This window comes from Papaver somniferum, chromosome 9, assembly GCF_003573695.1.
Source record: "Papaver somniferum cultivar HN1 chromosome 9, ASM357369v1, whole genome shotgun sequence".
Taxonomy (NCBI): domain Eukaryota; kingdom Viridiplantae; phylum Streptophyta; class Magnoliopsida; order Ranunculales; family Papaveraceae; genus Papaver; species Papaver somniferum.
In genome coordinates, this window is record NC_039366.1 from 40,569,153 (window position 1) to 40,583,387 (window position 14,235).

The window sequence follows — 14,235 nt, forward strand, 5'->3', positions numbered from 1 at the left end:
AACCGCGAAAGAGAAGGCCATAGACCTGTTCCTCAAGGAAACTACAGGGAAGGGCTTGACGAAAGATGATAATGTCCTAAGCACAGAGACAAGTACTTCAACAACCAGCGAAGAACAGAAACACGCTAAATAGCAATTAAAGAACGTCCCAGTCCTCGGAAATCCGAAGCCTGTGTTCACACCAGTGGAGTCCGTAAAAGAAATCAACATAGGAACGGAAGAAAACCCGAAGATGATCAAAATAGGGACCATAATGGACGAAGGAAGGGAAGATTCTTTAACCAAATTACTTAAGGAATACGCGGATGTGTTCACCTGGAAGCTAGGAGATATGCCGGGGATTGACCCAAAAGTAATCCAACACGAGCTACGCATCAAACCGGGCACGCCCCCGTTCAGGCAGAAAGTACGAAAAGTAGCTCCAGAGTATCATGAGGCAGTAGAAACAGAACTTCAGAAACTACTAGACGCAGGATTTATCAAGGAAGTCAAGTACCCTACCTGGATCTCCAACATGATCATTGTTCCTAAGAAAAATGGAGGGGTTAGAATATGCATCGACTTTACTAATCTCAACAAGGCATGTCCAAAGGACAGCTATCCCCTGCCGAGCATAGACCAGCTGGTAGAAGCAGTAGAAGGATATGAAGAACTGTCATTCATGGATGGACATTCTGGCTACAACCAAGTCGCCCTGGCAGAAGAAGATCAGCCACACACAGCGTTCTACACCCCACATGGCCTTTATTGCTACACTAGAATGCCCTTCGGACTTCTAAACGCAGGGGCAACATACCAAAGGATGATCGATGCTATCTTCAAGCCATGGATTGGAGGAACCTTAAAATTCTACGTTGACGACATGCTCGTCAAAAGCAAGCTGCGTAAAGATCACCACCAGGATCTGAGGAATATCTTCGAAGCAATGAGAAAACATCACATGAAAGTGAATCCGGAGAAATGTACTTTCGGTGTCACCTCGGGGAAATTCCTCGGGTATCTGGTAACAAAAAGGGGCATCGAGGTAGACCCAGCAAAGATTCAAGCCATAGTAGAGATGCCGTCCCCATCGAGGTATACTATTTTTATCCCAGTTTAGATGAAGGTTTAGGGTTTATATGATAAATATTTAACTATCACCAAGTTTTTAAAAGAGCCATGTTCATAAATAGGTTCAGCCGTTCAGGATCCCCCAACCCCCATCCCTTTTGTACTAATTCTAGAGTTGATAATTGGATGCTTTTTTCCCTTAGGCTGGACTGATTAAGTACACTACGGGTGGTGTTTTTATACCTAATTCTCTTGTTAATGGTGCAGGGTTTGTGATTCGTGACTCTGCCTATATATATATAGAGCTATTTAGGGTGGTAAACTCTGTTAAAGACTTGGTGGACCAATTCTCTCCTGAAAATTGTGAAGAAATCACTTTGAAGCACGCTTTGCTTAAAGACCTTTACTTTTCCAAATCCTCTTTGGTTTGCTTAAAGAAACCCATCACCAAGTAAGGAACAGATATTATGTAGGTGCACTTGAAATATTACTGATACAAGTAGATAAAAACAGACACATCTGATTTGTCTGATATAATTGTATCGCATGTACGTAGGTTGAATGAAAGAGGGGCTACTTCTTTATAGATGAATGCAATCCACAACTACTTTTAAATTTATGAATATGAGTCCCAAATAATTTACATGCATGCAATGCACAACTAGTTCTAAATTTATGAATATGAGTCCGAAATAATTTACGAATTCTTTGTCTGCCCGATTTAAAACGTGTGTGTGGTGGGGTGGGGGTGGGTGCGGGAGATCTTTGTCAAATTCGTTAAATGTCGATTTCAATTTTAAGGCCTGCCTCATCATATAGGAGGGAGAATATCTGTACACTTGGCTCCATAAATTCCAACAAATACTTGAAAAGAATATTTGTTTCTAGAAAGAGAGAAGCAGAAACAAAAGTTATCTCCAACAAAATGGAGATTTCTGCACCAATTACTCCTGGCCAGGTACTAAAATCCGAAAATTCAGATGTTGGGAATTATTTTATAGATGTAGTAAGCAACTTCATGGCTATAATATTGTAACAATGTCCAACATTGTTAAAATGTTAAGCTGATTGATAATTAAGATTTGGCGACAGATGTAGTGGATGTGAATCATTAAGATAATAGGTTTATATTTGACATTTTGGTACTGTGGTAGTCAAAAAGTAAGATGGTGTTTGATGTGTTTATTAAAAGTTCGAATTATATCTAAAGCTGATTGATCATTTAACTCTTGTAAGTGAAAACAGGTGAGGGTATATAGTAGTGCGTAAGGTATGTAGTTTGGATATGAATTTTCTCTGTTGTTTTTGGTTCTTCTACTTCAATGTGAGTTTCTAGACTGTTTTGGTTGAAATGATCAGTTTGTGATTCCTTAAAGTATATTTCTAAGGCTAGGTTGGTTATCCAGTAGATGTGCAGTTCAGCGGTTCAGGAGGCTCTTTGAAATCAGATTACAAGTATATCCAGTCTTCTGTAGGTTGTGTCTGCTTTGATTTTCAAACTAACCAGAGTATATTACGAGACTTACGTTACGTCTAATCAAATCAGTATAAAGTAAACCTCTGTTGGTGTTAACGTTTCATTGAGATTTATTTATGATGATTTAGAAGCTGAATATATGACATATTGATATCCATTCACGTTCTATTTGTTTGTGTAAGTGTTCCTTTTATGCGTTCTGATATCCTATGAGATTTTTTAACCAGCCCCGATTCGACTTAAATGGTTGCAGGTATCAATTTTACTTGGAATAATCCCGTTATTTGCCGCAACGCTATATGCTGAATGGTCGGAGTACAGGAAGAATTCAAAACTTTCTTCAGAAATGTAATTTATCTGTTCTCTTTAACCTTTAACGCTGGAGACACCACTTTTTCCTTAATCTGATGAACAACAATACACGAGTTCCTGCTGAAACTCCACAGAGGCAGGGTTATCCTTAAAAATAAATAAATTAAGTGGGGCTGATAATGATGTTTTCTTAAAAACAATCGAAATTATAAAGGACTCTTAACGGACTAGATAACTGCTGTGGCAGTGGAGCCGGCTAACTGAAACGTTTTTACAGTGCAAGCGATATTCGTTTTTTTGTTTTTCTATCTTTTTTTTTTTTTGCTTTTTTCATGCTCTATACCGTCACCTTTTTATTTGTCAATGTTTTCTGGAAAAAGAAAACCATCGGCTGGTTTAAGCAAAATCTTAAACAGAAAAATATGGTAAAATACATTAGCAACGGTACCTGAAAAATATTAGCCACAATACTGAAAAAACTTTTAATACGACTTACACACGTTCCTGATAATTAGTAACGCTTACAGAAGTCGCTAATTAGGAATGTTTATATCTGTTCCTAAATGATCCATGAAGCGTTTTTTCTTCTCCAGCAATTTGACCCATGGGCGTGATTCGTCCTTCTGGGTTAAATTTCAAACTCATAAATCTTCGATTATGGATCCAATTTCTCTAAATTTCTGTCAACACATAAATTATAATGATCATTAACCATTTGAGACAAAAATTGAAAAAAAAAACAACGTAAAATGAATTGAAAAATTAAAATTCAAGTTTTATGACTTTCCTTTTTTCTTATTAAAATTTCAATCTCAAAATTCTCTGTAGCATTTATCAAAATATTCTAAATTTTTTGAAGAACGTAACAATTAAGAGCTCTCCGTTATAAAAAGAAAAGCAAAATAAAATTATCAAAAATGCATCAATTTCACCAATCACCGTATAGAGGCCTCCTAGAGTCCGTCAATAATTAAACTTTTAGGGGAGGGCTGAACCACCCTTGGCTTCCCCTTAGACGGTATTATATTCAGTTGGAGCGTATTGCGACGTAAAACCTCACCTATTTCTTTGAAGTCACCACGAGTGCTGCAAATCAATTACTTTCTCCGTTTTAGAATAAGTCTTCTTATCTTGTATACAAGAGAAGCATTAATTATACAAGATAAGAATTAATGAGCTGTCTATTCTCTCTAATGATTTGTCAACTTTTTCATTGGGTTTACAAAATTTTCGATAGGATAAACAGGTTATAATTATAAAATGCTTATTCCTTTAATACCCTTGTGTTTGCAGCATTAACTATCACACGGAAACAGTTTCCTATGGAACTCGGTTTTGATAAAATCTTCCTCAGTTCCTCTTTCTCTCTTCTTTACTACTTTTTTTTTTGTTTTGTTTTATTCCGTCCCAATTACAAGCGAGCTTACCCAATTTAATTTTCCCAACTTACTCTAAAAATCAAAACCAACTTCATCATACAATCATTTTTTTCTGACTATCACTGTCATCAAACCTCTGGACTATCCGTTGGAAAATTATATACAGATTTTCCTCAGTTTGCGGTACTTTAGATTTGGATGAGGAAAATAACTCTGAAAAAAGAACGCACTTAAAACTTAAAAGTCAATTAGAATATATATATGTACGGGCGGATTAGTGGCTTACATATTTAGAGCGTCCACGATGGACGACTAAACCCAAATATAGTGTCCAGTTGATAGACATAGTGGGACGGACCATCGATCAAAATTTGATTAAAAACTAAAATCCAGACCAAATTTGGTCTACGACCAAGACCAAACCCAAATATAGTCGGGCATTTATATAGTCCACGCCCCATAACCAGGCGGACGTATAGTCCACGTCCCATCCCAGGCGGACGTATAGTCTACGCCCCACACCAGGCGAACGTATAATGCACGCCCGTCTTTTTTTTTTTAATCTTTTGTGTGGGGCGGGCTTAATACCTCCGCCCCACTCTTTACAAACTTCAAATGCATGGGGCGGGCATAATACCTCCGCCCCACTTTTTTTCTTTTTTTTTTTATTTTTTTTTTCTACATCGGGCGAACGTATACTCCTCCCACACCAGGCGTTGGTATATTCTACGCCCCACACCAGGCGTTGGTATAATGTCCGTCTGACCGAATTTAGTTTTTCCACCGTAGGGTCACACACCAGATTAAACCCAAAATTTGGTCTTTTTTTTCCTCTTTGGTCTTTGGTTATACTCGCACCACTGCAGTTGCTCTTAGGGCTCTTTGTTGAAACTAAAATTCGGCAGTCGGATTAGTCCCTGATCAAAGTGGATGTGGGGTCGTGATTTATTAATGATTAGAGATCTGGAGTCCCGTAGCAATAAAAGATGCCAACTCCATTTTGCTATAAACCCTTAGGGGTAGTAATGGAAATATGATCTTTTGATTTCTTTTAAACTGATTTCACCGGCTCCAATAAAATATCATAAAATCAATGTATAATATTAATATTTTAATCACTCTTATCTTGTATGCAGGTATACAAGATAAAATGACCCTGAAAATAATAATATACTAGTTTCATGTCCAAATAAAGATGCAAATCAATTAATTACATGAAACCAGCCTATTATTTGAGACGAACGAGTAATAAATTTTGGTGCAGTAAAAAGTTAGTCGTCGGCTTAGAGATAACATAGTGCAAAAGAAAATATAAGTTTGTAAATCAACGAGGGATGTCAGACTAATCTGTTCTATATACAAGGACCTAATAAGAAAACAACTTAGAAATTGGGTATTCCAGTCATTGACGATATACTCATTTTTATAAAAATAAAGAGTAGCATTTAAAAACTTATACTTATTAACCATACATAATTTATTTTTTTTTCAAATTCTGTATATTTAGAAAGCCCTTTGAATTTTCTACGGGGCATAAGCTTTGTATCTATTTTTCTATAAAACTTGAACACCAACAAATTTGAAACTAATATTTTGATGCTATTCTTTTATAAAATTATATATTCGTACAAAAACGAGCAAAATTTAAGACTTATAACACCGTCTTCTACGACTTTGAAAATTAGCGGTTAAAACTAAAATTAAAATTAATAAACGGTGAGATTTGTTATCTCATATTAATTGTGATCATTTTTAATAAGAATGTACAGTTTAATAAGAGGATCATGTCATCAAATTGTTAAATTCAATTCCATTATTATTTGAGTTTTATAAAAAAAAATATTTAGAACAAACCTTGTAAAATATTGTGTGCATAAGACTCTGTATGTATCCTACCTCACCAATATCATATATTTTTTTTTTAACATATTTATGTCTCTTTCAATTTTTTTTGCATCTGTTTCCCCACAAATTAAGGATCTTAGCGTCTACTTAGGATCTAGATAGTTATGCATATGATGTACTAGGGTCGTAACTTGATTCTGACGGTCTATTTATTTACCATAATATCCTTATGAAATAGTTAAAAGACATAGTAGCTAACCCCTTATTAAAAACATAACAGGTTAAACTGATCCAACCCATTTTTGTCTCTAAATTTAGATCTAAATTTACTTTTTTGTTTTCTTTTAGTCTTTTTTTTTATTTTATATTTATCGATTTACTTTCATTTTAAAACTTATATGCTTATTAACTCATACATTTTTTATTTTCTTTTAAAGACTTCAAACACCCAAATTTACATAAAATGTCAACATGTGCACTTGCAACCGCACTAGAAAAGTAGATGAAATACTAGATCGTTTCTTGGTACTCATGGGATCAATTATACGAGTTAAATGTTTGACCTTACTCGACTTTCTTTGATTTTCCTTTTATATGCTAAAATGAAACCGAATTTATTACTTTTATGTTGGTCCAGATACTTTGGATATACTTAGTTTTCTAAAATAAATAAATAATAAATAAACATATAATTATTGGATATTCAAACACTCAACATCAGTCAAGTGATGGTAGGGTTTTCTAAAAAATAAAAAGTCAGTTAATGGTCTTTAATCTACCGCTCTGGTGTATCAACTGCATATTCATCACCCCAGACATTAATAAAACACTAAACATACGATCTTTTTACACAATAACTTAAAATTAAACATACATAAAAGAGAAACTATAAAATCCTATACTTATATATTGCTTAATTAAATGGTGTTCAAAATCCGTCTTAAAAAAACCAATTTTGTCGGGATATATAACACATCATGGGACATGCACCTCCAAATCACGTGGAAGGTAAGTCAGAAAAATAAGAGCAGTTCATATGGTAATGTTCAAACTCAAAATTTTGTTCAGCCACGTGGATGGTCAAACGGGTTTCTCCATTATGGTAAAGCAGGGTAAAATGAACAGATTTGGTTTTCTAGTGCCCCATTAGTAGTTTTTTTTAATATAAAATGCTTTGTAAGATAAAGTTGAAATATCAAATATAATATTTTTGTGAGATAAAATAGGATGGAGTGAGATAAAATAAGATAAAAGTGAGATAAAATAGGATAAAGTGAGAAAAATATTAGTAAAAAACCTGAATTTGTAGTGGGCGTTCATGCTAGTGACGCCAGAGATTGTGCTAATGACGCCCGCAATTGTTCTTGGCTCGCACGTTAGTATGGATGTCGCACGTCCTTGCAACAGACGCGCGTCTGATGGTGTGACTCGATGTTCAAATGAACAGATCTGTTCATTTGAACATCCATTTTCTTGGTTTGTTCATCCCATAGTGGGATCAAAATGAACAAACTCTAAGTTTGTTCATCCCATAGGAATTGGCCTAACATTACGGCCGTGCAAGTTGCAACACACATGCACACTGCTGGTGTGTGAGTAGAGAGACAGCCAGCATATTTAATCTACTTATCCATTTGACTTCAATGGGTTATGTTTTTTCCCGCCCGATGACGGAATTTTCTGTAGTGGCAGGATTTCTGACATCAACGATGGCAGAGCTGCTTTATTAGAAGATCCGAATCTCCCGTTATCTACTATAAATCTAGACAGTCCAAGTGTGGCATCTCAGCTTCTCAGGTACATATAAAGATGCATCTGGTTTCTTAAACTTTATGCTGTTGTTGTTTTCATGATTTTAGATAGAGTGACGTATGCATGCACATTTGATATTTGTTTTTGGAACTTTGTCAGATTTTTTCTGATGGATTCGTCATTCTTTGTTGAAAATCGATTAACATTAAGAGCCATGTGAGTGAATCCCCTTAATTTTTCTTAAACTTGCGATGCATCTTAATCAGTATGATTGTTTTTCTGATTACTACTGCGATTTTCGGATCTGAATTTGGCTTGTATCTGGTATACATGTACATATGTGATCGCACAGATACCTTCGGATACTCAATAAAGGTACCATTAATTTCATCCCTTTAGTATCTAAAATCTACCTTGTATGTAAAATATATATATATAATATACGTATGTATGTATATATACGAGCTTGAAATGGCGAAAGGCCTATGGAATCGTCAATTAAATAATAAATAGTGGTGTCTTTTCGCATGTAAAGGCAAACATGAAAAAAGAAACAAAAATTCTAGCACAGATTTCTTTTTGTATGGCTAGTGGACATATCTTAGGTTCAGCATTATATATGCTGAAGAAAGATCTTGGCAATTTGATGCTTGGAATGGGAATATGATGGAATTGAGTCATTTAACATTTTGGTTGTGCGGTAGGAATGTAATGACTTACTAAAGACTTCGTATTTTCATGTTTACAAAGTAATCCACAAAAATTAACCTTGCTTGCATCATTAGACACAACCAACCCCTTAATTTCCAAAAACTAAGATAACTCAAAAGATTTGAAGTAGAAATATAACTAAGTAAAGACACACTAACAACTAGACAAACTGACTTTCAAACTTCTAAACAAGACTTACTCAGAACATACATAAGCATTATATTCGACAGCTTCATAATCTGATTGCAAGAATCAAAGATGAACTTTACGTAAGCAGCGGTAATACGCAACAAAGAACTTTGAGATTCTTTAGTGAGGGAGGAGATGTATAAGAAATACGTTGGAAAAACTAAAGATGGCAGAAATAAATGCTACTTTGGATTCAATCTCATATGAGAATCCGAGGGAATTAAAAGAGAGTGAAATGAGGAATGCTTCTATTACACGGTTTTCTCTTAAACAGTTTGCTTGAAAAACATTAGTATTGAAAACACAAGTCTTCACCCAAAATCAACGGATTTTGGCTTGAAAAATAGTAACTTTGAAAAGATACATCTCTTGAAAATCGATGTATCTCTTGGTATAATATCTTCGCAAATATTACAACTGAGCTTGCCCATGGCGGCCGAATTTGATAGAAAACATGAAATTCATTTTGGATCTGCCCTGTCAGCAAAGAGATTCACCTTTAAGAAGTATTATAGATTCTATTCAAGCACTGTTGACGGTTGGTAAGATATTAAATGCCCAATACTTCTCAGCACTAGTATAAAATATGGATCAGTTTTAAATATTGCTTGAACTTGATTTTCCACCAGATAGCAGGTTCATCAGTCTGCTACGCCGTTGCATGCATTGGTGGCGGTTTATGAGTAAAAAACATATATTTCTTCAGTCATGTACTCATTCGTTACCCTGACTATGTTGATTTTCCTTGAATATTTATCCTGCAGAGTTACAGTCGGGATATTTTCCTGTTTCTTTATTTCCTTCTCATCATGGTTGCCGCGATCACTTCTTTTAAGATCCACCAAGATAAATCACCAATCACAGGGAAATCTATACTCTATTTAAACAGGCATCAAACTGAAGAATGGAAAGGGTGGATGCAGGTTGGTTCTTTATAAAGTGATTTGCTCATAGCTGAAGTTTATTCTACAGAAAGTTTTAAGCATTTTCAATTTACTAGCAGATAGAGATAATCCAATCTTAAGCCATACTTCACGCTTTGTTTAGAAAATCTCATCTATGACATCCATACATGATTCGCCAATATATCTTATAATCAAAGATATGATCGGTATTGGTTCTTGTTGCATGGTACGCGAACTTACTGTTTTTAATCTTTTTTTTCCAGGTAATGTTTGTGATGTATCATTACTTTGGTGCATTGGAAATTTATAATGGAATCCGCGTTTTTATCGCTGGATATGTGTGGATGACTGGGTTTGGTAACTTTTCTTATTACTATGTCCGGAAAGACTTCAGCATAGCTAGATTCGCCCAGGTAATTAATTGCGCGTGCTTAAATATCATGCTTGCGTAAGTAATACATTTGTTCCTGACCAAGTGTTCTTCGTATACATATTCATGCGCAGATGATGTGGAGGCTTAATTTCTTAGCGGCGTTTGTCTGCATTGTCCTTAACAATGATTACATGTTTTACTACATATGCCCAATGCACACCTTTTTTACTCTTATGGTCTACGGTGCCCTCCGTATCCTGAACAAATACAATGAGATTGGATCAGTGATAGCGCTGAAGATGGCTTCCTGCTTCTTGATTATTATTCTGGTCTGGGAAGTCCCTGGAGTATTTGAACTCGTATGGAGCCCATTTATGTTTCTTCTTGGTGAGTCGCATGGGCAAGCTCTACTTTTCAGTAACAAATTAATTACCAATATGATATTAGAATTAAAAAAGAAAGAAAATGGAAAATAAAAAAACCTCCCCTTTTTCAAACGGATTATCGGATTATTGCTTCTTTTTTTTTTTTTTTTTTTAAGCCATTATCGGATTATTGCTGAACCAAGATAAATCTGCAGGTTGCTCAGTAACCTTCCTGGGACCAGAAGGAACCCGCTCATTGAAAGAATGGCATGTGCGCACGGGGCTTGATCGTTATATATGGATTATTGGAATGATTTATGCTTACTATCACCCAACAGTAAGATGATATACATAGTACATATGCATCTCTGTTTTTGAGATGGCAAATTATATATCTTCTGGCATTTCGTGCTTTGTAGCATTTCGTAATTGACTGAGTTAGTTTTATACTTCCATTGTTGTATTAGGTAGAGAAGTGGATGGAAAAGCTGGAGGAGGCAGAATTCAAACGTAGAATATCTATTAAATTGGCTGCGGCATCTGTTTCCCTGACAGTAATGTGCTAAACTCTATCATATATCTCGTTCTACAAGACTCCATCCCATAAATTTCGGTACCGGATATAAATCCCTATGCAAAATTTCAGGTTGGATATCTGTGGTTCGAGTATATATACAAGCTGGATAGTATTACATACCAGAAGTACCATCCTTATACATCATGGATTCCAATAACGTAAGCAGTTATACTTTGAGTAGATTTTCATCCACTTGATATATACAGATTTCTTGTAGCTAATTTCATTTCTCCCTTTTTGGTTTTTTTGAATCAGTGTTTATATTTGTCTACGAAATGTTACTCAGTACTTTCGGTGCTACTCCTTGACCCTTTTTGCGTAAGTGGTTTGTTGATAATGCTGAACTGGTACAGGTTCGATAATATGTTATATTTGTGCCAAGTTTTACATGTGAGATTCTTTTGTTGTTACTGTATAAATTGATGATGTGCATCCTTAATTGTTATGCTTTTTTTTTTATGGTATGGTATCCGGATTCTTTTTTTTGGATCGGTAAAGAATTTGGTACTGGCGAGTTTCGATATCAGATCACTATTACCATCACCAATGACTTTATCATTGTACTACAGTGACACCTGCATATCAAAATCATTACATTACACTGTGACAAATATAAGTACGGTGTTAACCACATTTTCCCCAATAGTACATTGACAAATATTACTCCCTAATACCGAGCATCACCACCACCAAAGCAACCATCCAGAACCACCACTGCCACTACTTTTACCACTACTTCTAATCATCCATCAACAACACCGCCTCTTCCAACAATCACCAACACTCACATCTACTCCCACAACCACGGCCACCATTAATGTCCACTGATATGATTACCAATTAATAGCAATATACTGCATTCGTCCCAAAAAAAAAAAATCAAAGACCCACTAGGCAAAAATGCAAAACTCAAGACCCACTTTTCCTCAGACGGAGGGAATATTTTTTAATATGATTAAACATCTTTTTGTGCCAGCACCACTTATCCACCAGAGGAATAAACTGAAATCTGATTGGCATTTATTACGGAAATTAATAGGATATTAGCGATCACTCATATTTACCTTTTTCTGTTGGCCTTTCGGATTCTTCAGCAAGAAGAAATATGAGAAATATATCGGTCTCAGCTTGTCTAGGCAATGACAGCACCATCTTGTTTTGTATTACGGATTCAGTCATTTGGGCATTCATAACTCTGCCCTCATACGGTCTTCTGTCTTTGGCTAACATAAAATCTCTAAAGTTATGGCTTTTTCTTTTCATCAGATGGCTGGGTAAAATTACATTAGAGACCTATATCTCGCAGTTTCATATTTGGCAGAGGTAATCTCAATCTGATCAATTATTTCCCGATACACCTTGGAATGGTTGGTGTATTGGAGTCGGCGTGTGGGTACTTTAGAATCTTGAACTGACATGCCTTCTTTTCATTGGCAACTTTTCTTCTAGTAATAAACTCTTCTTGCACACTTGCAGGACTGGCATCCTAGATGGAGAGCCTAAACTAGTGCTGTCTTTAATTCCGGACTATCCGATGCTCAATTTCATGCTTACGACTGCCATATTCGTTGCGGTATACACCCAAGAGAGTCTCCAAATAAGTAGATATATTGCTGCATTATATTGATCGATCTGTCTTCTATTTGCTTGTTCCCAGATTTCATATAGGCTGTTCCAGTTAACAAATACCTTGAAGACGGCTTTCATTCCTAGCGGAGACGACAAACGCTTAATGCACAACATTGTCGCAGCTGGAGCGATCTCAATTTCCTTGTACACTCTATCAATCGCTATTTGCAAGTTATCCCCCACTGCTTATGGTAAGTTTGTTAATGCACCTGACTCTATCCTACCTTTATCATGAGACCCTAAAGAGTTGTGAATCCCGCTATGAATCTAGAGATCGACCATGAGGATCAATTTAGATATAAAGCAGACTTAGCAGTTAGAGATGTTTCGCCCGAAAATTGCTACCCATATTGAAGCATGCATATACAAATCATCTAGTGCTTTATTTTAGGTTAGAAATTTGAACAGATCATTAACTTCATCTCAATTATTTTGTTTGCTCTATACTGAAGCAACATATCATATATTAGTGCTGACTTATCTTTGTGTCACCATCAAAACAACAGGGATGATGAGACAAGATGAAAAATATGAAGATAGCAGATTATAGCTAGTTGATAGCTCGAGCGGCTAGCTTTACACTTCATGATATCACTTTGGAGGTGGTAAGAAGATGTCATAAATAGAACAGAGCTGAGAATAAAAAGTATTGCATGTTGTGAGACTAATAAAATACAAGCAAGGAAGAAGGAAAAGTGAAGAGAGAAGAAGAGCTCTTATTATTATGATGTAAAATTTGCAAAAACACAAACGCGATAAGCCTTTTCCAATACCTGTAAAAAGATGTTATTAATATTCATTGATAATTTCTTATTTATGCATAATCTTTCATTTCGAATCTCATGATTTTTTTCATGTGCAGTCAAGTTTTAACAAAATTTCACACTTGATAAATTTCCAAGGAGACGCCAAAATTTGCAAACACTACAAAAGCATAGGGTTCTTGGGACGGCCGATTTTATAAAATTGTCCCTGAAGATTAGTGTTACTATTAGCGACGGCAAAACGATGGCGGTCCCTAGAGTCAATTAGTAGGGACGGAGAGGCAGAGCCAATGTAGAGCAAGGGTGTGCCCCAAAATCCACACTATGATATATTCCAGGCCCGATAAAAGAAAAAGTGAAAACTACAGTGAGACTCATTCTTCCAGATTTTTTCACTGAGAAACCCACGGACAGAAATCTGAAGGCGTGCACCCATTTTTAAGGGAAATATTATTCTCGGACCCAAAATTCTTGAAATTAGGTTTTATTGTGAGTTTCTAATATTCATCGTACTCTTCTTCTTTTTTTCTTCTTCTTTTCTCTTTCCCTCTCGCTGGTTCGCTTTGTTCATCGAGTAGAGACTGAAATTTGTTTCGTCTTGGTTTTTAAAATTAGGGTCTTAGAAGTTACATATGGATGATATTGGGCGTTTAAGAAGTTACATATGGATTCCAAATTTTATGGAAAGCTTCCCAATGATGATAATGTGTCCATCTTTTACCTGACATACTTCTCCCTAGTTCGAGTCGAAGAAGCACTCTCCGGTATGATCAGGCTATTCAACGATATCGAGATTGTTTATGATTGGCCATATTGGTGTTGGTGTTTGGTCATAATGATTGAATAATATGTTATGCAGCTATGAAAACGGTTGCATAACCTGTTATCCATCTACAAAATTTGTTGC

At 35.7% G+C, this 14,235-nt stretch overlaps 1 protein-coding gene across 2 annotated transcripts; it reads left to right on the top strand.

Annotated features, from left to right (window-relative positions):
• Nucleotides 1-1,920: 1,920 nt before the first annotated feature.
• Nucleotides 1,921-13,381, top strand: LOC113308113 (protein REDUCED WALL ACETYLATION 4-like). Of its 2 annotated transcripts, none has more exons than XM_026556597.1 (16): nucleotides 1,921-2,008; nucleotides 2,781-2,875; nucleotides 7,750-7,860; nucleotides 7,975-8,031; nucleotides 8,118-8,190; nucleotides 9,480-9,638; nucleotides 9,884-10,033; nucleotides 10,125-10,380; nucleotides 10,574-10,695; nucleotides 10,826-10,912; nucleotides 11,005-11,093; nucleotides 11,191-11,253; nucleotides 12,202-12,258; nucleotides 12,412-12,508; nucleotides 12,593-12,755; nucleotides 13,071-13,381. In XM_026556597.1, exons 1-16 carry the CDS (start codon nucleotides 1,976-1,978, stop codon nucleotides 13,112-13,114), a joined length of 1,656 nt encoding a protein of 551 aa, XP_026412382.1. In that variant the 5' UTR covers nucleotides 1,921-1,975; the 3' UTR covers nucleotides 13,115-13,381. The 2 variants fall into 2 exon arrangements, with proteins under 2 accessions (XP_026412382.1, XP_026412383.1); XM_026556598.1 differs by having other exon boundaries at nucleotides 7,756-7,860.
• The last annotated feature ends 854 nt before the right edge of the window (nucleotides 13,382-14,235 follow it).